The sequence below is a fragment of the Terrapene carolina genome, unplaced genomic scaffold (genome assembly GCF_002925995.2).
Source record: "Terrapene carolina triunguis isolate 2854851 unplaced genomic scaffold, T_m_triunguis-2.0 Scaffold66, whole genome shotgun sequence".
Classification (NCBI taxonomy): domain Eukaryota; kingdom Metazoa; phylum Chordata; order Testudines; family Emydidae; genus Terrapene; species Terrapene triunguis.
The window spans coordinates 77758354-77783392 of NW_020664417.1; the positions used below are offsets into that span (position 1 = coordinate 77758354).

General features: G+C 41.7%; 1 protein-coding gene across 1 annotated transcript in view; it reads left to right on the forward strand.

Moving 5' to 3' along the window:
• Positions 1-25039, forward strand: part of CLNK (cytokine dependent hematopoietic cell linker) — a 113058-nt gene extending 88019 nt beyond the window's left edge. Inside the window, exons 15-19 of the mRNA XM_029910650.1 lie at positions 5899-5939; positions 10517-10650; positions 11442-11519; positions 18741-18896; positions 24613-25039. Coding sequence (XP_029766510.1) covers positions 5899-5939; positions 10517-10650; positions 11442-11519; positions 18741-18896; positions 24613-24759 — 556 coding nt within the window. The 3' untranslated portion in view covers positions 24760-25039. The remainder of the gene's footprint in view (positions 1-5898; positions 5940-10516; positions 10651-11441; positions 11520-18740; positions 18897-24612) is intronic.

The following is a 25039-nucleotide window of genomic DNA, read 5'->3' on the forward strand; positions in this document are numbered from 1 at the left end:
TCTCTGTCTCTAATATAGCTATACAATCATTGTCAAGAACAAATCATGTCAAACCAACCTAATAGCTTTCTTTGACAGGGTAACAAGACATGTGGATGGGGGGAAGCAGAAGATGTGATATATCTTGATTTTAGTAAGGCTTTTGATACTGTCTCACATGACCATCTCATAAACAAATTAGGGAAATATAATGTAGATGGAGCTAATATAAGGTTAGTACGTACCTGGTTGGAAAAACATTCCCAGAGAGTAATCATCAATGATTCACAGTCAAGCACCAAGGGCATATAGAATGGCATCTGGCAGGGATTGGTCTGGATCTGGTTCTGTTCAATATCTAGATAAAAATTGTTTAGATAATGGCAGAGAAGAGTACACTTAGGGTATGTCTACACTACGAAATTAGGTCGAATTTATAGAAGTCGATTTTTAGGAAGCGATTTTATACAGTCGATTGTGTGTGTCCCCACTAAGCGCATTAAATCAGCGGAGTGCGTCCACAGTACCGTGGCTAGTGTTGACTTTCGGAGCGTTGCACTGTGGGTAGTTATCCCACAGTTCCTGCAGACTCCGCTGCCCATTGGAAGTCTGAGTTGAGCTCCCAATGCCTGATGGGGCAAAAACATTGTCGCGGGTGGTTTTGGGTACATGTCGTCAGTCGCCCCTCCCTCCGTGAAAGCAAAGGCAGACAATCGTTTCGCGCCTTTTTTCCGTGCAGATGCCATACTGCTTTCAGCAGACGGTGCAGTAGGACTGCTAACCGTCATCATCCAACCACCACTTCAACTCTGCTCTCCTGGTGCCATGAATCGACCTCGCATGTCCTCTCGTCATTCTTTATAAATATCTATTCTCGTGGCATCCTGTCGTCATCCACCGCTTCTGCTGCAACTCTGCTCTCCTGCTCATGTCTCAATAGTGAATTTCTCCATGTCGTCTGTCATGGACTCCCGGGAATGTGTGTTCTTCCTCAGGAAATGTGTGCAGTGCTAACCGTCGTCCTCCATCGCTTCTGCTGCAACTCTGCTCTCCTGCTCACCTGGTGCCATGAATCCACCTCGCAGGTCCTCTCATCATTCTTTATAAATATCTATTCTCGTGGCATCCTGTCATCATCCACCGCTTCTGCTGCAACTCTGCTCTCCTGCTGACGCCACACCACGGCAAGCATGGAGCCCGCTCAGCTCACCTTGTGTTGTGAGCATTGTAAACACCTCGTGCATTATCTTGCAGTATGTGCAGAACCAGAACTGCAAAAGCAGGTGAGGAGGCGACAACAGCACAATCACGATAGTGATGAGGACATAGACACCAACTTCTCTCAAAGCACGGGCCCTGGCAATTTGGACATCATGGTGGTAATGGGGGAGGTTCATGCTGTGGAACACCGATTCTGGGCCTGGGAAACAAGCACAGACTGTTGGGACCACATAGTGTTGCGGGTCTGGGATGATTCCCAGTGGCTGCGAAACTTTCGCATGCATAAGGGCACTTTCATGGAACTCTGTGACTTGCTTTCCCCTGCCCTGAAGCGCAAGAATACCAAGATGAGAGCAGCCTTCACAGTTGAGAAGCAAGTGGTGATAGCCCTCTGGAAGCTTGCAATGCCAGACAGCTACTGGACAGTCAGGAATCAATTTGGAGTGGGTAAATCTACTTTGGGGCTGCTGTGATCCAAGTAGCCAATGCAATCACTGAGCTGCTGCTATCAAGGGTAGTGACCCTGGGAAATGTGCAGGTCATAGTGAATGGCTTTGCTGCAATGGGATTCCCTAACTGTGGTGGGGCGATAGATGGAACGCATATTCCTATCTTGGGACCGGACCACCTTGGCAGCCAGTACATAAACCACAAGGGGTACTTTTCAATGGTGCTGCAAGCACTGGTGGATCACAAAGGATGTTTCACTGACATCAACGTGGGATGGCCGGGAAAGATACATGACACTTGCATCTTCGGGAACTCTGGTCTGTTTGAACAGCTGCAGGAAGGGACTTACTTCCCAGACCAGAAAATAACTGTTGAGGACATTGAAATGCCTATAGTTATCCTTGGGGACCCAGCTTACTCCTTAATGTCATGGCTCATGAAGCCATACACAGGCATCCTGGACAGTAGTAAGGAGCTGTTCAACTATAGGCTGAGCAAGTGCAGAATGGTGGTAGAATGTGCATTTGGATATTTAAAAGTGCGCTGGCGCAGTTTACTGACTCGGTTAGACTCAGCGAAGCCAATATTCCAATTGTTATTGCCGCTTGCTGTGTGCTCCACAATATCTGTGAGAGTAAGGGGGAGATGTTTATGGCGGGGTGGGAGGTTGAAATCGGCTGGCCACTGATTATGCACAGCCAGACTCCAGGGCAATTAGAAGAGCACAGCAGGGTGTGCTGCGCATCAGAGAAGCTTTGAAAACCAGTTTCATGACTGGCCTGGCTACGGTGTGACAGTTTTGTTTGTTTCTCCTTGATGAAAACCCGCCCCCTTGTTTCACTCTACTTCCCTGTAAGCCAACCGCCCTCCCGCCTTCGATCACTGCTTGCAGAGGCAATAAAGTCATTATTGTTTCAAAATCATGCATTCTTTATTAATTCATCACACAAATAGGGGGATAACTGCCAAGGTAGCCCGGGAGGGGTAGGGGAGGAAGGAAGCACTGGGTGGGGTGGTAGATGAGGGGAGGAGGGAAGGACAAGGCCACACTGCACTTCAAAACTTATTGAATGACAGCCTTCTTTTGCTTGGGCAGTCCTCTGGGGTGGAGTGGTTGGGTGCCCCCCACATTCTTCGGTGTCTGGATGAGGAGGCTATGGAACTTGGGGAGGAGGGCAGGCGGTTACACAGGGGCAGCAGCGGCAGTCTGTGCTACTGCTGCCTTTCCTGCAGCTCCACCAGATGCCAGAGCATATCACTTTGATTCCCCAGTAGCCTCAGCATTGCATCCTGCCTCCTCTCATCGCACTGCTGCCATCTCTCATCTTGCTCCTGCCACCTCTCTTCTTGCTCCCACCACCTCTCATCTCGTTCGTCCCTCCTGTCCTCACGTTCATTTTCTGCTTTCCTGGACTCTGACATTGTTTGCCTCCACGCATTCTGCTGAGCTCTTTCAGTGTGGGAGGACTGCATGAGCTCAGAGAACATTTCATCGCGAGTGCGTTTTTTTTGCCTTCTTATCTGCGCTAGCCTCTGGGACGGAGATGATAGGGGGAGCGTTGAAACATTTGCAGCTGCGGGAGGAAAAAAAGGGAGAGTAGTATTTAAAAAGACACATTTTAGAGAACAATGGGTAGACTCTTTCACAGTGAACCAAGCTGTTAACATTACATAGCACATGTGCTTTCGGTACAAGGTCACATTTTGCCTCTTATATTGCGGGCCTGCCAGTTTGGTGTGAGAGATCACACACGCAGGGCCAGGCAACAGAATTCGGCTTGCAGGCAGCCATGGTAAGCCACAGTCTTTCAGCTTCTTCAACCTTCGTAACATGTGGGAATGGTTTCAAACAGCAGCGCCCTCCTTTCCCATACCAAGCACCCGTTAGGTTGGCCATTTAAAACGAGGGGCTGTACTGGCCACGAATGCACCCCAAGTCTTCAGGGCAAATTAATCATTAAACACGCTTGCTTTTAAACCATGCATTATATTTACAAAGATACACTCACCAGAGGTACCTTTTCCGGCTTCATGGTCCGTGAGTTCGCCTTGGGAGGGTTGGGAGGGTATTGGCTCCAGGGTGATAAACAGTTCCTGGCTGTTGGGGAGAATGGTTTCTCCGCTTGAGTGCTGTGCGCTATCCTCCTTCACCTCCTCATCTTCCTTGTCCCCAAAATCCTCATCCCTGTTGCATGAGACTCCCCCTTGCAGGTGTCCAAGGACAGGGGTGGGGTCGTGGTGGGGGCCCCGCCTAGAATTGTATGCAGTTCATCATAGAAGCGGCATGTCTGGGGCTCTGACCTGGAGTGGCCATTTGCCTCTTTGGTTTTTTGGTAGGCTTGCCTGAGCTCCTTAATTTTCACGCGGCACTGCTGTGGGTCCCTGTTGTAGCCTTTGTCCATCACGCCCTTGGAGATTTTTTCAAATATTTTGGCATTTCGTCTTTTGGAACGGAGTTCTGATAGCATGCATTCATCTCCCCAAACAGGGATCAGATCCAGTACCTCCCGTTCAGTCCATGCTGGAGCTCTTTTGCGATTCTGGGACTGCATGGTCACCTGTGCTGATGAGCTCGCCACGCTGGCCAAACAGGAAATTAAATTCAAAAGTTCCAGGGGCTTTTGCTGTGTACCTGACTAGTGCATCTGAGTTGAAAGTGCTGTCCAGAGCAGTCACAATGGAGCACTCTGGGATAGCTCCCAGAGGATAATACCATCAAATTGTGTCCACACTACCCCAAATTCGACCCAGCGATGTCGATTTCAGCGCTAATCCCCTCGGAGAGGAGTACAGAAAACGATTTTAAGAGCCCTTTAAGTCGACAAAAATGGCTTAGTCGTGTGGACGGGTGCAGAGTTAAATCGATCTAACGCTGCTAAATTCGACCTAAACTCATAGTGTAGACCAGGATTTAGAAAGTTTGTGGATGATACCAAGCTGGGGGGGGGGGTTGCTCATGCTTTGGAGGATAGGATTAAAACTCAAAATGATCTGGACAAACTCGGGAAATGGTCTGAAGTAAATAGGAAGAAATTCAATAAGGACACATGCAAAGTACTCCATTTAGGAAGGAACAATCAATTGCACACACACAAAATGGGAAATGACTGCATAGGAAGTAGTACTACAGAAAGAGGCCTGAGGGTTATAGTGGATCAAAAACTAAATAGGAGTCCACAGTGTAAAACTGTTACCAAAAAAGTGAACATAATTCTGGGATATATCAGGAGTGTTGTAAGCAAGACACAAGAAAGAAATTCTTCCACTCTACTCCACGCTGATAAGGCCTCAACTGAAATATTGTGTCCAGGTTTGGGAGCCACATTTCAGAAAAGATGCGGACAAATTGGAGAAAGACCAGAAAAGAGCAACAAAAGTGATTAAAGTCTTGAAAACATAACCTATGAGGGAAGATTGAAAAAATTGGTTTTGTTTAGTCTGGAGAAGAAAAGATTGAGGAGGGACATAACAGTTTTCAAATACAAAGGTTGTTGCAAGGAGGAGGGTGAAAATTGTTCTAGTTAACCTCAGAGGATAGGACAAGATGCAATGGGCTTAAATTGCAGCAAGGGAGTTTAGGTTGGTCATTCGGAAAAACTTTCTAACTCTCAGGGTAGTTAGGCACTGGAATAAATTGCCTATGGAGTCTCCCTCATAAAAGGTTTTTATGAATAGGTTAGACAAACCCTTGTCAGGAATGGTCTAGTTATTACATAGTTCTGCCTTGCGTGCAGGGGACTGGTTTAGGGTGGTTTGAGCATTAGCCTGCTAAACCCAGGGTTGTGAGTTCAGCCCTTGAGGGGGCCACTTAGGGATCTGGGGCAAAATCAGTACTTGGTCTTGCTAGTGAAGGCAGGGGGCTGGACTCAATGACCTCTCAAGGTCCCTTCCAGTTCTAGGAGATAGGATATTTCCATTAATTTATTTTATTTATTTAGATGACCTACTGAGGTCCCGTCCAGTCCTATGATTCTATGACTGTGGTTCCTATGCACCAACCTTTAACACTATTTCCCTTTGTAGTCATTAGAGCTCAAACTTACACATTTTTTCATGCTACATTCATCTCACACTTTCCTTGTCTTCATTCTTAATGTTTAACAGATTATTTTGATACAAATTCATCCCTGATGGAACCCAGTGGCATTTAGACTTTCCATATTTTTGTCTTTGCATATATGCAATATCACAATCAATAACAGACTGAGTATTTGCCCTTACTTAACATTATTTACTACTTTCTCCTAGCTCTCCTTGTATGCTGAGTAGTAAAAGTTTTCAAGGCTCAGGTAAGAATCCTAAGATTCCATACAAAAAACCCCTGTAAAACAGGAATGGATAAGTCCTAATGTCACAAATATATGTGCAAATACTTCTATGATGAACTAGAAAATAGTTGTATTATTTTTGATTAATACAATGTATGCCTGTGTGTTTGTTGATGATGAGTTACTTGCTATGGAGTTAGATCAAAAAGGGTTGTTAAAGTAAAACAGTGACACAGATAGGAGTCCTTGGGGAAACACTAGGGAACCTGTTTAATTGGGAATTCCCCCCTACATGGCTTTATCCAGGTAAAAAAAAAAGCTTACTCTTTCCCACACTAAGCTCAGGACAAAGGAGATGCTAAACCATTACATGGCTCTGGGCCTACAAAAAGGAGAAAGTGTGGATAAGATAACTCAGGCCTGGGCTACACTAGTGGGGGGGGGGGTTGGAACTAAGATACGCAACTTCAGCTACGCTTTTCGCGTAGCTGAAGTCGAAGTTTCTTAGTTCGACTTACCTGGCCATCCTCACGGCGGCGAGTCGACTGCCGCGGCTCCCCCGTCAACTCCGCTTACTCCTCCTGCCGAGGTGGAGTACAGGCATCGATTCGCGGATCGATTTATCACGTCCAGACGATACGCGATAGATCGATCCCTGATACATCAAACACTACCTGCCGATCCGGCAGGTAGTATAGACGTACCCTCAGGTACCCCAGGGAGCGTCAGTGAGAGATGACAGTCATACAAGGCAACACACAAAGACAGAGAGTGTGATGAAAGCAGTACAGTCTGCTTCTCCCAGCCACAGATGGGGGTTAGCTGGGCTGAGGGGAACTTACAGATGCTTTTAAAGAAAGATTAAAGTGTAGGCAAGGGGAAATACATAAAACCGCAAAGATACAAACACCAGAGTTACGGACTGACCAGTCAACCGGACACCATGTGAAACCGGAAGTAACCAATCAGGCATCAACAGAGATTTAAAAAAAAAGAAAAAGAAAAAGCAAGTACTGTACTGTGCCTGTATTGCATCTTAAAGGTAGGCACATCTGGACTGCCTGCCCCCCAATGGGGCAGCCACTTACAGCAAAACGCTGGGGCAGCCAGCCCAAGGCAGCCAGAGACAACAGAGCCGGAGCAGTGCTGGGGTCTGTGCAGCTTTCACCCCTTTCCCCTCCCCCACCGGGAGGGGGATGTGATCTTTTTACCCGCAGGAGGGGGGGGACACTGTTTACCCCTATCCATCCACCCCTGCCCAGAGGGGGACAAGCTTGTAAACTCATGCAGGGCTGAGTAAGTTGCTCAGCTGCTGCTGAATCCTGGCCTGGAGTGTCAGCTGCTGGAACTGGAGCCCGAACTGCACTTTGTTCAGCTAACATGGCTGGGGAACAGGGAGGCCCAGAGTTCCAGTCTAAGTGGGTGGACTGAGGGGTACACCCAAGAGGGATAAAGAGTGGTCTAATGTGTGGCTGGCCCAGTAACTGACAGCTTTGTTCAGTTCTATTCATTTTGTCTGCATCTTTCTGGTTCTGATTACCAGCAGTGAATGCATCATTCAAGAGCAGTCTCCTCAGAGTCACACACAGAGAGAAATACTCATCTCTCCAATCAGAAAATGAGGTTTCTTCATATGCTGCTAAAAGCAGCACTGGCCTTTTTACTGCCAAATCACATTGCAAACATGTCAAACCTGCTGTCCACTATCACCCCTGGATAATCTGTGTTGGTAAAATGAAGACCAATTTTTATGTGACCCCAAAATTTTATTTGGCTCACCCCTAAGTATTGGTTAGTACGTATTGTTGTTTACAGTAATGTTCCCATAATACCACACACACTAAAAAAAAAAAAAACCCTCTACTAACCAACCTTAGCACAGGCAAGGAAGAAAGAACAAAATCTCTTTCTTTCAACCGTAGGAAAGCAGTCAGATATTATGGCGATCGGAGCCATATATTTATCTAATTAGGCAGCTAGCTAGAATGTGAGCAGGGTTATTGTTATCACCTACTCTCCAGGGTTGGTTATAAAAGAATGGGCCCCCTACTGTCTTAAGCAGAAGACTTTACTATCAGTTTGTAATTAGTTAAATGTAGACAAGATGTCTTTCAGGCACAAACACCTGCTAAAGGGAATATCTCCTTGTATTGCCTCTACATGTACAGGTTGATGTATGAACAGTCTTTGTGTTAACGTATAAGAACCAGAAGATAGATTACTTATAAATAAGAATGAAGTGGCTTTAATTTTTTTTTTGTTTTTTGTTTTTTTTATTAACAGAGCTTTTTATTGCATTAATATTGCACCAGACAAACAAGCTTTTGTTATCAGATTTCTCAAGTTAGGAAGGGTAGGGCTCAGTCAGTTCTTGTGTTTTGCAGGAAGTGGGCCTGGTGATAAATGTTTCAGCTTATCTCTACCCAGCTACCAAAACCTTTATCTTTCCCTTGACTACTTTTGCAAATGCATTGATGTATTGCCAACACAAAAATCTGAGTCACACTGAATTTAGGGGCTGCATAAGATAAAGTTACTATAAAAATAAACATCACCAGGAAAAAATTCAATGATTTAATGTATTTTATTAGATCTGTGGTCAAATTTTCAGAAGTGCTAAGTGACTTAGGCTCCTAAGTCCCATTTCCAACAGACCTAAGGGCCAAGTTTTTAAAGATATTTACATATCTAAAGATGCAGACAGGCATCTAAGGGAATTTTCAAAAACTCCCAAATAACTAACTCTCATTGATTTCTCTAGGTGCCTGAATACCTTTAAAAATCTGGACCTTAGTGGGATTTTCAAAAGCACCTAACTAAGTAGGTTAGGCACCAAACTCCTATGGAAAATGTCATTTTGGTTGAAATGTTCTGGGTGTTAATAAAAAAGTGAACTTTTTTCAAGGATTTTGGGAGGCATTTTTGGGTCAAAAAACAAACTTTTCTTGTGGGAAAATAAAAAATTAAACAAAAAATTTAAAAAAATTATTTTTAATGGCAGCTCTAATTATTATATTTAAATCAATCAAAATCTCCATTTAAAAAAAAATTACCCAAGACTGCAACAGAATTTCCAGGCTGCTGCACCACAGTTCCACACAAAGCAGGAGACTTTACAGCAATACATTCAATATAGTGCATACGAAATCTTGCTTATAGGGCTGTCTTCTCTCCCAACCCCCCCCCCCCCCCCCCCCAGCAACTAGTTCTGTACCTACAATCAACTGTGGATGCAAATGACAGAGCTTTGGTATCTAGTGACCTGATTTGCAGCTGCAAACTGGATATGTAGACATAGCCACAATTTGACACACACAATTGATTGCAGACACAAAATTATAGGCCTGGTTCCAGACCTTTCAAACATTTGGCTCACAGCCTTCATTTAGGAACTGATCCAATGCCCAGTGTAGACAATAGGAGACTTCCGACTGACTTCAATAGGCATTGTTTCATGTCTTTAAAAATAAATTTTATACTGTTAGAAGCCAGAATGTGGTACATACCTGCACAAAAAAATGCATTAATTTTAAACACATGAAAACTATTACTTTTCTGTCAAATAACTTGTTTTCAAGATCGGGTGTCTTCATTATTCCAGCATGCAATATGGTCAGAACAGTAATAAACTGATAGTGCAAGAAAGATAGATAAAATATAATGAAATACAGCTTCGGTAAACAGAGCAGGCCCATGTAATAGACCCCAGAAAGAAAAGATGGAATATCTAGATAATCACATTTTCCTTTTCCTGCCTTATAATCATTTATTGTACCCCTTTCCACATTGCATTTTTCAAAACAAACAAAATATTCTGTTACATAAGTGACATGCTCATGATATGCTTTTAAATATTGTTACAATAATCCAGTTTTATTCCAATATTATCTGTACATTAACTATTGTCTGATTAGCGAAAATTAGAAATGTATGACTGCTTTTCACACCTGCCAGGTGTGCGACAAGTAGCAGATGTCACTTCTCTGAACTCAGACTACAGGGCCTGAGCCAAAGCTCATAGACTTAATTGGGAAGACCCATGTTAAGTAGAGCAGCAGAGATCCTGAACATTTAGAGATTCCTGTGGATAGGTGGACAGAAGTGGTATCCCCAAATGGTGGGATTGTGAATGGCTCTAATGTACCCCAGACCAAGCATTGCTAAGGCTACAAACATAGATCCATGGAAGTATAAAAAGTGGTAAAAGGTTTTGTTACCCTTATAGCACATAGATAGTCATAAATATGTTCTGCTAAAGCACTGTTTTGACCCTGGGGCTCTTAGAAATTATGTTGTAAATAAGCAGTACATATTTAATATTTGCAAGTGACTTTCATTGTGCGTGAACGTTGAGTGAAGTAAAAAGGAATCCTTGGAAAATGCCATTGGGCCCGATTCTGAAATCAGTGGAGTTATAGCCGTATCACCCAGATCAGAATCAGGCCCCTTTATTTTTAAATGTTATCACAAAACTGCATTTTCAAATAATAAACACAACACTTTAAGGTATTTTCAAGAAGGCACATATGCTGGCAAAATGACATGATGGTTGAAGTACAGAACAACATGGTTTTTCTCCCATTAATTTATGTTTACAGGATCCAGATTAAACATACAAAACCGTTCAATTGAGAGGTCACCATCTCCAGGAAAGCACAAGCCTTCTGAATGTAGATCACAAGGTATATATGTAAACCTGCCAACACCGCATCTTACGAAGCCTGTTGAAAAGGTAAACAACCCTCTGATACATTAAAGAGTCAATTGCTTACCAAAGAGATGTAGTTGTAGTAGTATATATTATTTGTATTACCATGGTGCCCCAATTATAGACCATGGCCCTACTGTGCTGGTTGCTGTACAAACACACAGCAAAAAGATTTTAACACTGTATATTCTGTATGTGTACACACTGACATATTCACAATAGTTGTATACTAACTCTATCTAGGCACCTAAGTGGCCTGGAAACTGTGCGTGCTTAGTGTAATGCTGCTTGCAGTGACTCATGAGCATGAATACCAACCTCAGGGCAGACTGTTAAGAATCGGGGAACAACCTGCAAATTGGTTGTGAATTCTATACTTGGATTTCACCAATCAATACTCAAAGTATAAACTCCACAGGTGTTATAATAGCCTAAATATGGAGTCACAGAGAGTCCCTTCAGGTACTCAAATCTATCTTGCCACCCAGGTGAGCATACCTTTGTAACAGATGGCTTACACCAAGAATCACAGCAATATACAGGTTAGTCCTGTCACCGTGTCTCCGTGGGTCACAACTGAGAATACCAAATTCAGGACAAACTGTTGAGAAACAGAGCAGACACACCTCAAAACTGGTTGTTATTCATCCATAAGACATACCAGACCAGCAACAAAAGTAAACTTCTGTTTCACCACACTGGCTAACAAGAAGTCAGAAAATCAGTCTGTATCTATTCAGTATATTTTCATTGGCTTTTGCTTCGGAAAACTGTACTTCATTTCTATATACTATGCATAACATCTCAAATTTCAGGATTTAAATAAATATGACTGGTATACTGGAGAATTTGATCGTCAGAAAGCAGAAGAGGCTTTGTTACAGGAGAACACCGTGAGTATCACTAATCTTTAAAGCAATGGGTTTAACTCTCTGAGAAAAACAAGGTTTTACTATGTAGCATTCTAGTTTGGTACAGTGTATATGAACAGAGTTGGCAACCTTTTTTTTTTAAATCACTTCTGACTTTTCATTGTACAGCTCTTAATTATATTTATTTCAGAAGCTGTAATTTACACACTATCAGTGAAACAAACATATATGGCCAAATTCTTTGCTTTTTTACATCCCAGGCAATATTAAAGGGAGTTACACTGTTCCTCGGGGCTGCATTGGGCCTATTTTTATGGGATTTTTAATATAGGGACACTCATAAAAATACACATACACATCTTGCAGTTTTGTAGAATATTAATGTGCTTAAATGCTTTGCTGGGCAGGACTAAGGGAAGAATAATACCATAGTACACTGCCATATTTTCCCCTGGATTAAATATGCTCATTTTAGCAACATTATTTATTTCTAGGCAAACCAACATTTTCCTTTAAATATAACAGTACTAGAAATGTGCTGCTATCAGGGCAAGCTTTATGGGTAGAGCCCTGTATACATACAAAATTTGGATTCGCATCCATCCGCAGTCTGCAAACATGCATCCATTGATATTCACAGATTCACAAGGCTCTACTTATGGCCCCTGGTCAGGTAGGGCCCCAATTTTGAGGGATGTCCCTAGTTAATTTGTATCACACATGAGGCTCCTGATTATTGGTTGCTCCTCAGAGGAGGCACTTCTGACATGTTTTGACAGACTAAGGACCAAGAATTAGAAGTGGCAATGTGGAAAGGGAGGGGAGAGAAGCTAAGAAAGGGGATGTAAGCTGATGGACTCAATCACTGGCATAGGAAAGACAATCAGCAGAGCTCAGATCTGTTCACAGTCGTCGTCTCAGAGCTCTGTTCATTGTTCAACAAAAGGAAACATGGAGTGACAACATAAAGTAACAAAACCAGTCTCAAACCAGCCCCAAAGCCTACTAGCCTTCAGCAATTTTTTGGTCAGAATCTCCACTCAGCTCATGTAGGTCCACCTTGCTGTCCCCAGCTGCAATTCCAGGACTCTTCTCTCAGACCTCTTCTGATCCCAGGCTCCCACATGGAGCTCAGGCCCTCCTTTATATTCCTTAGCTGGAAGTCATCAAACCCAGTCCCTTGATGCTGCCCAGCTAGGTTGAATGATTCCCATTGTCTGTCTTCCAGGCTCCTTGCTAGAACAGGGCTGTCTGCTCCCCAGCCTCCCTGACCCATAAAAGGACAGACCATCCTGTTACACAGGACCTAATATCAAGAGTAAACAGTAATGATTTGTTTGCTGAAGTTCTTTGCTATTGGATTGAGTTCCCTGCCATTAGCTTGGTTGCTCTCCTCCTCCCACTCCTGCATCTGCATAGTCTTAAAACTCTCAAGTTAAGGTCAACATTATGCAAGGTTTCTCAAATAGTAAATGTAGCTCCATCCTCTCTTACATGATCCCTACTGCTAGAACCTCTCTTTAACCAAGCCAAAACATGACAGACTGAAAAAATAAACACACTAATTTAATCATAACCTGGAACCAAAAGCAAGAATTGAAATCATTGCTGTAAAAGTAAAAGACAAAGGCACTAATATACATGACATAAATCTCTGCACATGGATGTACTATAATTAAAACAGTCTTTCTAGGAATAAATACAGCAATACTCTTAAAAAATGAGTACTGTTGCCAAAAAAAAAAAAAATCTTTCATCTAGTGTCCCACAAACACACTCCTGAAAGGAGTTACAGGGTTAAGCTCCAGCAGCAGGAAATTTATAGTTGCCAGGGTCTTGCAAGACACTATGCATTGCCATATTTCCTGTTGACTGTCAAGGCTTCTCCAGCAGACACAGATCTGGAGACCAAGAATACAACTGTAGGCCTTGTATGAACAAGAAAGAAAACAAAAGTAAGGAAAAGTAAGGAAAAAGAGGTTAACAATGGACAAAGCATGAATTCACAAGTGGCCTTGTAAACAACATGTAGTTAGATGTAAAAAAATTATCTAAGTAAATAAAAAAATAATTTTAAAAAGGAATGTGTGATAAGTTTGCAGCTGCAGCTTTGTTTACGAGTATATTTTGTAGCTTGTGGACAGTTTAGAATTTATGTAATATGCACATGTTAGTCTATATATAAAATTAATGTATTATGTGGTTTCAGAGTTGTGGTAAATCCCTATACCCACCCCACTGCATTTGAGCTTGATCATCTCAGAGTAATTTTGCTGTATGTCACTGATGTGTTTTTAAAATTGACAAGCCCAGATTCGAGCTCATTTATTGGGAACAGAACGGAAAAGGTCTCAGAGAAAAGTCCAAACACAACCAGCACAGTCCGTTGAATTATGTCTTAACTATTTATGCTTAACAATCTGTTCCCCTTTGTATTTAGTTGTGACTCAAAGTTAATTTCCCAGACCTGAAGAGCTCTGTGTAAGCTTGAAAGCTTGTCTCTCACCAACAGAAGTTGGTCCAGTAAAAGTTCTCTCACCCACCTTCTTTTTCCAACAACAAGGCTAGATTACAGCAGCATCAGAACTGTGCTATTGCTTATTAAATAAATAATTTATCCTGAAACTAAGTTCTCTGTAAATGGTGTGACCATGCAGCAGCCTATTTAGCACCGTGCAGGCACTCAGGCAACCCACACGGCCTGGACCTGCCCTGGCAAGGGCCCCCCTCCCCTGGCCCCAACCCAGCCCCGGACCTGCCACTGCTGGGGGAAGGACAGTCCAAACCCAGCAGCTGCCCAGACCTGCCACAGCTGGGGTGCCCTTCCCCCGGCCTCAACTTAGCTCTGGACCTGCCACGGCCGAGGGAGGGGCCCCTCCCCCTGCCCAAACCCAGCCCCAGCCCTCCCCCTGCCCAAACCCAGCCCCAGCCGGGACCTACCACAGCCAGGGCTCCTATCCCACGGCCCCAGCCCCAGAGCTGCAGTGGTAGGGAGAGGAACCTCTCCCCCCAACCCAGCCCAGATACTGCTGCTGCTGCTGCTGCTGCTGCTGCGGGGAGCAAGAATTGTGGGGAGCCCTCTCTCCCTACCATAGCCCCAGAGCACCCTCCTGTACCCCAAACTCATCTCTGGCCTGGCCCCATTCCAGAGCCCACACCTCAACCCTCTGCCCCAGCCCTGAGCCCCTCATCCCCAGTCAGAGCCCTCAGACCCCTGCAACCCAACCCTGTGCCCCGCTCCTGAGCCCCCTCCCACACTCGGCTTCATCCCCACCACATTAATTTTGTTATGTTCACCAATATGAAGGTGATATGTGACACATCACCTTCATATTGGTGAACATAAAATTCATTCTGCACGCGTGGGAAAAATTAGAGGGAACACTGTCCTGAAACCAGCCTCATTTATCATTTAAATATTGCAGACAGGTTTCCTGTTCAATAGGTGACTGAAGGAATCTGCAATATTATTTCAGGCCATTTTATGCATAATATTTTTAACCCAAGGTAAGTGGGAGACATTCTGTTTCCCAGAGGGCTCAACTTTTCCCCAAAGAACTCTCCATCAGCATGAAGCAGCGTACAAGAGCTGAAGGCCCCTTGCACTGGCATATTTGCCAGCACTAAACTGTACTGGCCATCCTCACTGTCATAAACATACAGCTAAGGGTAGCATAACATCCCTATTTACCCTGTAAGGGGTTAATTCCTCTTTTACCTGTGAAGGGTTAAGAAGTTCAGGTAACCTAGCTGACACCTGACCAAAAAGCCCAATAAGGGGACAAGATACTTTCAAATCTGGGCGGGGAGGGAAAAAGGCTTTGTCTGTCTGTTCTGTGTGCTTGCCGGAGACATATCAAGAAAGCAAGCAATCCAACTCCATTAGTATTAGTAAGTACTAGTGAAGGAATGCGTTAGCTTACTTTTATTTTGGCTTGTAATTTCCTTTGTAGGAGGAGGGAGGTTTATCCCTGGTTTTGTAACTTTAAGGTTTTGCCTAGAGGGGAGATCCTCTATGTTCCTGAATCTTTTGTTATTCTGTAAAGTACTTACCATCCCGATTTTACAGAGATGATTCCTTTACCTTTTCTTTAATTAAAATTCTTCTTTTAAGAACCTGATTGATTTTTCATTGTTTTAAGATCCAAGGGTTTGAGTCTGTGTACACCTGTACCAATTGGTGAGGGGATTATTCTCAAGTCTGCCCAGGAAAAGGGGTGTAGAGGCTTGCAGGGATATTTGGGGAAGGTAGGGCTCCAAGTGGCCCTCCCTAAATGTTTGTTTAAATCACTTGGTGGTGGCAGCGTTACTTAATCCAAGGTATAAGAAAGAATTTGTGCCTTGTGGAGTTTTTAACCTAAACTGGTATAAATAGGCTTAGGGGGTCTTCATGCGGGTCCCCACATCTGTACCCTAAAGTTCAGAGTGGGGAGGGAACCCTGACACTCACAATAGATGGTTTGGAAAGCAAAAGAGGGAGATCTTTTGTTTTTCCATACAGGCGAGTGGTATAAAGGAAAAGCAGCTAACAAAAGCATGCTATTTGTCACAACCTGACTGTGGGAGATATCTCACCAGAACATGGCTTTCCAATACTGTAAATTGGATCACAGTCAAAACTTCTCTGTATTAGGGAGGTATAACTTCAGCAAGAAGTGGCTGAAGTGGTGGATTGTATTTATGTGGATGTGTTTCAGACTTCAATATAAAAAGGACATCATTCAGAGTTGAGTACTTGCTCCTGCTATTGTGAGAGGGACAGGCACACCCTCCTTTCTGTCATTGGAAAGTCAATAGAAGTTGGGCACCTAACTCCTTTAACCACCTGTGAAAATCCCACCCAATATTCATCCTAAGGCTGTGTCTACGCTGCCACTTTCAGCACTAAAACTTTTGTCATTCGGGGTGTGAAAAAACACCCCTCGAGTGACAAACGTTTTAGCACTGAAAAGTGCCAGTATAGACAGCGCTTTATCGCTGGGAGCCGCATTGTAACGTGGGTAGTGTAGACATACCCTAAGATGTTATGACTCCACCACAAAAAGAGGGTCCTGTTTTCTCTTTTAATGTTCTCATGGTAAGGGCTAAGGAAAACTTCCATTAATGTAAAGATACTTTCAAAATCCATTTCAATGTATTTCCCCTTCAATAATAAAACAGCTCTCTTGAAAAACTCCATCATCACTATGAGGTTTTTTCTTTCTCAGGTTAACTGCCAGTGAAAAAACATTTGATCTTGCACCATCGAGGACATAGAGGGTTTGGCTGGTGACTTCAATAGGTGCAGGATCAGCCCCATAGAGACTAATAACGTTTCTTGAATAGAAAAATGAAGTTCAGGATACCTAGTACATCTAATTGTTATGTTGTTTGCCTGATACTAAGCTATTCCTGAAGTATCTTATTAAAGGTATTTGCTTAATTTATCAAGCAAACAGTGTCTCGAAACAACTTGTGTGATGTCTACACTTGTAACAGGTACCTACTTAGCAACATACATGCAAGTCTTTCTTACTGTACTTTCAGTGTGGCCCTCACACTTTGTGAAGGTTAAAAACAATATACACACAAGATAGGCTGCAAATAATCCATACCCAGGACTGTAATGCTCAGTACAACACATAAAATATGTGTAACAGCAGTTGTCAAAAAACGGCACATACTTTATCCCTTCCAGACTACTTCTATTGTGAGGTTGAGTAATCCCAAATTAGAGTGGCTAAAAGTAGTTACAGACATGTTCAGATCCCAATTAGACACAGGGCTAATTAAATGCAAAATTGAGTGAATAGCTTTACTGCTACTATATATTTATATGATGGTATCATCCAAAATGTGAAAGGCACATTCCAGTCACGGAAGGAACTGTCCCTGCCCTGAAGACCTGAGAATCTGAGGCAATTATTTTGCAAGCACTTAGGCTTATGACTCACTTTATGCATGTGAGCAACCCTATTGAATTCACTAGAAGTGCTAAAGGCCCTAATCCTGCAAACACTAAGACCCTGTCTACACTGCCACTTTACAGTGCTGAAACTCTCTCCCTCAGGGGTCTGAAAAAACACCCCCCTGAGCAAAGCAAGTTTCAGTGCTGTAAAGTGGCAGTGCAGACAGTGCTCTCAGCACTGGCAGCTGTGCTCCCTAGTGGTGGTGGGTTTGTTTGTTTTTTTACAGCACTGGGAGAGCTCTCTCTCAGCGCTGGTGCCACGACTACACAGCCATGTTAAAGTGTTGCTGCGGCATCACTTTAATGTTGGTAGTGAAGACATACCCTTAAGCTTGGGTGACCAGACAGCAAATGTGAAAAATCGGGACAGGAGGTGAGGGGTAATAGGAGCCTATATAAGAAAAAGATCCAAAAAATTGGGACTGTCCCTATAAAATCGGGACATCTGGTCACCCTACCTTAAGCACTTGCTTACATTTATGCACGAAGTCCTTTTGACACAAATGGGGCAACTCAAGAGTGCAACGTTAAGTATGTGTATGTAGAATTGGGGCCTACACAATTTTCTTAATTTTATTATAGAATTATACAGTAAGTCTGATAGATAGCACTGAATTTTTCATATGTTTAAAATGTGCAAATACAATACTATATGAACAATCAAATTTTGAAGCATGCTTCCTTCTAGATCCATAAAATTAAATTAAAATAAATTAAGAGGTTCAACACAACATATAGAATTTATGGTAATGTCATAGGTTCCATTACAGATAGTCCATGTAATTTCTTTACTTTATATCCAGGTGTAATTGAGGCGCATGAACTAAAACTTTATTTTTAGATGCAATACCCTTGGTATGACACTCCCACTGCCTTACATTATCATCTTACTCTTCTTTCTTCGCATACAATATTTTCTTCTTAGCATCAATTTTTCCAACATTGTAATATGAAAAAGGTACTTCCACATTAAAAATTCTATAATATTGCAATATACATTGCCCTATAATTCTCATTATTGTATATAGAGATTCAATAAGTATACTACGTAGATGTAATTCATTACTTAAATCTAAGAACTTTATTAATTAAAAAAATCTTCTCTATGTTATATTGTCAGAAGACACCTTGTTTACAAATATAGTATGTTACAAAATCTATTTTGATTACAATATTCCATTATATAGTTCACACATTAAATAATCCTGTAGAATTTACCCAAAACTCCTGGGCTGTTTATGTAAACACATTATTGGAATTTACAGGTATAACTAATGTTATAATTTGTCATGCAGGATGAGACATTCTTGGTCAGAGATTGTTCAACAAAATCAAGTGCTGAACCATATGTTTTGGTCATATATTATGGAAACAAGGTATACAATATTAAAATACGTTTTCTGGAAGACAGCCAGCAATATGCATTGGGAACAGGGCTCAGAGGAGATGATGTGAGTGAAATACCATCCGATATTCTACTTTATTGTTTACCTGTTGCACTTAACAGCTCTAAATACTATAGGGGATTAATTAGGTAATTAGTGTTGTTCCCCAGGGGTCTGTTCTGGGACCAGTCCTATTCAACATATTCATAAATGATCTGGAAAAAGGGGTAAATAGTGAGGTGGCAAAATTTGCAGATGATACAAAACTACTCAAGATAGTTAAGTCCCTGACAGACTGCAAAGAGCTACAAAAGGATCTCTCAAAACTGGGTGACTGGGCAACAAAATGGCAGATGAAATTCAATGTTGATAAATGCAAAGTAATGCACATTAGAAAACATAATCCCAACTATACATATAAAATGATGGGGTCTAAGTCAGCTGTTACCACTGAAGAAAGATCTTGGAGTCATTGTGGATAGTTCTCTGAAAACATCCACTCAATGTGCAGCAAACAGAACACTGGGAATCATTAAGACAGGGCTAGATAATAGACAGAAAATATCATATTGCCTCTATATAAATTATGGTACACCCACATCTTGAATACTGCATGCAGATGTGGCATCCCATCTCAAAAAAGATATATTGGAATTGGAAAAGGTTCAGAAAAGGGCAACAAAAGTGATTAGGGGTATGGAACAGCTTCCATATGAGGAGAGATTAATAAGTCTGGGACTTTTCAGCTTTGAAGAGATGACTAAGGGGGGATACGATAGAGGTCTATAAAATCATGACTGGAGAAAGTAAATAAGTGTTATTTACTCCTTCTCATAACAGAAGAACTAGGAGTCACCAAAAGAAATTAATAGACAGCAGGTTTAAAACAAACATAGGGAAGTATTTCTTCACACAACGCAGTGTCAACCTGTGGAAATCCTTGCCTGAAGATGTTGTGAAGGCCACGACTATAACAGGGTTCAAAAAAGAACTAATAAGTTAATGGAGGATAGGTCCATCAGTGGCTATTAGCCAGGATAGGCAGGGATGGTGTCCCTAGCCTCTGTTTGCCAGAAGCTGGGAATGGGTGACAGGGGATGGATCTGTGATGGATTAGATCACAAAAACCCCCTTAGGAAGTGCCAACTGATGTGCCAAGACTACCTCTGCTCCTGTTTTCCCTGTCAGCTCGGGACCCCAGCACCCTGCCTTGCTGAGCCAGACACACCCGTCTGCTCCAACACAGACCCAGAGTCTGAATTACTTGCCCCAAAGCTGCAGACTTAACTGAAAGCAGTTTACAGAAGTGTTCTTGCCTTTAACACTCAGATGTCCGATTCCCAATGGGGTCTAAACCCAAATAAATCCGTTGTACCCTGTAAAAAGCTTATACAGAGTAAACTCATAAATTGTCCGCCCTCTATAACATTGATAGAGAGATATGCACAGCTGTTTGCCATCCCGCCTCCCAAGTATTAATACATACTCTGGGTTAATAAGTAAAAAGTGATTTTATTAAATACAGAAAGTAGGATTTAAGTGGTTTCAAGTAGTAACAGACAGAACAAAGTGATTCACCAAGCAAAATAAAATAAAACACGCAAATCTAAGCCTAATACAACTGAGTACAGATAATATCTCACCCTGAAAGATGTTTCAATAAGTCTCTTTCACAGACTGGATGCCTTCCTAGTCTGGGCACAATCCTTTCCCCCTGGTATAGCCCTTTTTCCAGCTCAGGTGGTAGCTAGGGGATTCCTCATGATGGCTCTCTTTTCTCTGTTCCACTCACTTATATATCTTTTGCATAAGGCGGGAATCCTTTGTCCCTCTGGGTCCCCCCAATGGAAAAGCACCAGGTTAAAGATGGATTCCAGTTCAGGTGACATGATCACATGTCACTGTAAGACTTCATTACCCACTTGCCAGCACACAGGTATACAGGTAAAACAGAGCCATCTGCAGTCAATTGTCCTGGTTAATGGGAGTCATCAAAATTCCAAACCACCATTAATAGCCCACACTTTGCATAATTACAATAGACCCTCAGAATTATATTTCATATTTCTAGGTTCAGATATAAGAGTGGTACATTTATACAAATAGGATGATCACACTCAGTAGATTATAAGCTTTGTAATGATACCTTATAAGAGACCTTTTGCATGAAGCATATTCCAGTTACATTAGCATATTTTCATAAAATCATATAGAGTGCAAGGTCACAGGATCACTTGATTACCTGTTCTGTTTATTCCCTCTGGGGCACCTGACAGAAGACAGGATACTGGGCTAGATGGGCCTTTGGTCTGACCCAGAATGGCCATTCTTATGTTCTTATACAATACCTAGCATAAAGACAACTAACTTGTCAGGTGTTTCATTAAAAGTTTCACTTCAAATCTTTTCGTTTCAAATAGTAACTGCTTGAAATGCTGACAAATAAGTCACAGGAATAATTTAGGGCCTAATCTTACATGCTCAAATTCCCATTTTAAACCATCAGGAATTTTGCCCAAGTAAGAACCGTTCTGGCCTATATAGTTTCATCCATGTGGTTCCAAAAGACATGTACAATTTTTTTAAAATAATTTTCGCTATTTTTCAGCTTTTACTTTATGCATCTGACAGCACTTTTGAGGCCTGAGTTCCAATGTCAGATTCCCTTCAGTGGACGCAGGTTTAGCAATGAGGAAGGGACCCCAGCTCAGGCACAATGAGTTAGACTTGGAAGTAGAAGGTTAGAATACCTTAATAATCACAGTGTAGATTCCAGCTGGCACTCAGCTCTTAAAGGGACCATCCACACCAAGAATATAGATGTTCCATCCCTCAGATTCAAAAGGTTCATCACCAAGGTGTTGCTGGAGCCCCCTTGTCTTGGTTGTGAGGCACTCTAAAAGTGCTGATTCTTTCAGATCTGAGCTTCTAGCTCTTTTCCTGGGACCACAGTGTGGTCCAGGGGAACAGTGGTGATGGTTCTTCCCTCTCCCTGAAAGAGATATTCAAGCTTGTATGATTCTTCAACTGTTGAGGCTTCCTGGAACCTCATGGAATCAAGGACTCCGTGCATATGGCCTGTGATTTGTCTCAGCTCTCATAAGGGAGAAGGGCCTGGCCTTCACTTGGCACTGTGGCCAGACTTTGCCTAAGTTTTCAAAGCCTCTTCTGTCAAAAAAAGAACACTCATATTCACTCCTTATGAACATTTATGTGAAATCCGTAAACCGAGCATCACATTTTTGGATGATCCTCTTCCAAGCAACACTACCCAGCTGAAGTGGAGGCTTTTGCAAGATGCACACTTGAGACTTCTTTTTAATGGATTCAGACAAAATAAAAAGGCTCCAAAACAGGAGACAGAACTCTCATAAAAAATGGAATGAAACTGGCAGTACAGAGTACTATTACACAATGGTACAGAATACTAACAAGTTTCAGACATTTTAGCACATTGGAAAAGAAAGACCTATATGATCTTACAAATGCAAACAACATTGAGGAAAAAAATCTTACAATGATTTGAAAGAAGTGGGAAGGTAGACATACCAACCTTGTCATCTCAGATGATGGACGGACCCAAAAGTCAGAACTTATAAGTAGGTTCTAATCTGTGCACAGAGGGTACATGCCCACCCTAAATTGTGGATCTGCACCAAAAGTACTCATATTACAATGCTGTTCCATTTTCAAAAATAAGTATTTTAATAGTCTCTCAGTTCTTATCACTATAGTGTACAAGACTGGTTGGTTTTAACAAAGTAAATCTATAACTATTAGAAATGGCTTAAATCCTCCATTTTAATGTTGGCTTTATATAATTGTTTTTTTAAGTTTTAAAAAAACAAAACTTTCCCAGAAACCAACAATGGAGATTGACTAAAGTCTCCTATTGACCAGAGTTTCTCTGCAGCATTGGGAAGCCCCAGAGACAAGACACTCCCAAGAGAAGCATTTCTTTCTATCACACCAGCACCTGCCTTTGGGAAGTGGGGAGGGAACTGATGCACTGAACTGAGGTAGGGCTGCAGGTACAGCATGTACTGTTCATCAGAGCTGCCTCTGCATTTCAGATAGAGTAAGCAGAAGGATTCCAAAGCTGCTCTTTCTTGTTTATTCTCTTCCCAGTTTGTCTCAAAGAGGTTAAAACATTTATAAGGCTTCAACAATTAGAGTAAAATTGCAATCTGTAATTTCCCTGTCTGCTTAAATGCTTTAAGTGAATTCCATCTTTGCATGTGGGAGACAGAAAAAAAAATAGATGCAGACCTAGTATTCAAAATCTGTACTTTGCCATCCTCTCTCCAATTTCGCATATTCACTTCTTTAAAGGATAACTCTCTTCTGATGGAAATTTTCTTCAGCATGCTTTCACTTTTGGATTAATTTATTTTACCTATTCTTTTTAAACTCAATTAATTTAATCTAGCAATTTTTTTCCATCCCAAATACTGGTTTTGAGCTTTCATATTCAGATTGTTATTTATTAACTAATGTAAATTTTATCATATATGTTATTTTTCATACTTTTCCTTGGGAAGTTTTCTGAGAAGGAATCGATTCCACTTAAGCATCTATCCAAGGACAGCATTAGGCCTTACATCTCTTTATGAAAAAGAACTGTATTGACTAGAGTTTGGATTTATCCTAGAAAACTTACCTCTCTATTAGCAGCACGGTGACGAACACCATGTGTCTAAAATCTCATGCAGTTAAATTGGTACAAAGCCATAATGCAATGAATACAAGCAAGAGAAAACAAACCAAATTTAAAATCATAACTTTGTTGGTGTCTTTTGCTGGCAATTAAGCCACAGCTGTACACATTTACATACATATTTTGTATATTAAATTGAGCTCACCTGAGGGCCCAATCGTACAATGAGCCAAGCATCTTCTGGGAGTTACTACTAAGCACTCTCAAATCTCATTAAAGTTAATGAGGGTGGGAGATGCTCAGCTCCTCACAAGATATTCCCAACTGGTTAGTTTAAAAAAAAAAAAAAAAAAAAAAAAAAGAAGTAGAATGTTTTTATCTTACTTTCCTCATAACAGCTGGGAGGTAAATGCTATTAAAACTATGAGCTCAATATATTCACTGAAAGACATCAATTTCAGGAAGGACAAGGAAGCATATTATAAAACAGTTAAAGTATCCTGCACTGAATGTCAGTTTGTTTTCTTTTTAGTTTTTTGCATACTTCAGTAAATAAATAGATTAGGAACGTGTGAGTGAGTGAGTTTTTATATATACACCGGACCCTCGCTAGAACGCACGTCTATATAGTGCGAATTCTCATATAACACAGTCGCAACCATGGATCCCAAATTTAATTACTTTAATTGCAATTCATTTTAATGCGGTCTCTGCTATAACGCGGTCCCTGCGTTAACGCGGCACCGTGCATGAATCCCAAATCCCGCATTCTAGAGAGGGTCCAAAGTATATAAATAAATAAAATCAGTAGTTTAATCCCTTATGGGCAATGCCACACTTTAAAAACACACACATGTTGCTGTTGGCTAGATTTTAGGTTACATTCCAAGGGTTTAAAACCCTCTGCCCCTAAAAAAGAAAGCTACTGTGTCCCAATGTAATATTAAGCAGGGAAGACTACTGGAGGCGCAAAGGGGATGAAATGGGGTGGGAGTGTGTGTGGGGGAGAGGTAGGGAGAGGTGTTATTTCTTATATGTGGTATTGCTTTGGTTCTTCTTACCTGTTTCATATCAGAAGATAAGGATTTTCAGCATTTCTCTGTTCAATTGTTTATTGTTTTTCAGAAGTTTGATTCAGTGCAAGAAATCATAGACTTCTACACATGTGTTCCCATTACACTTATTGATGGAAAGGATAAGTCTGGAATCCAGAGAGAACAATGTTACCTAACACACCCTTTTAAGTTGAACAGAAGATGCTTCTTACCCTAAGTGATTTCAACTGTTTGTATAAATGTAAAAATAAGAACACTTTAATATTTAAAATCTGTGTAGAAATTAGGAGATTAGACTTGAGTTCAACAAGAATTAGAACTCTTCATTGTATTCATAAGAAACTTCTATGAAATGTGATTTCTCTCATATGAGACTAGATCAAATTGTACTCTGCTGTGCATGAAAAAAATTCATAAAATTATGAAATATACAAAAGTGAAACTTCAAATAGAGGGTGGTGCTGCATGTACAAATTTTGTGCAGTTGTACTGCGACA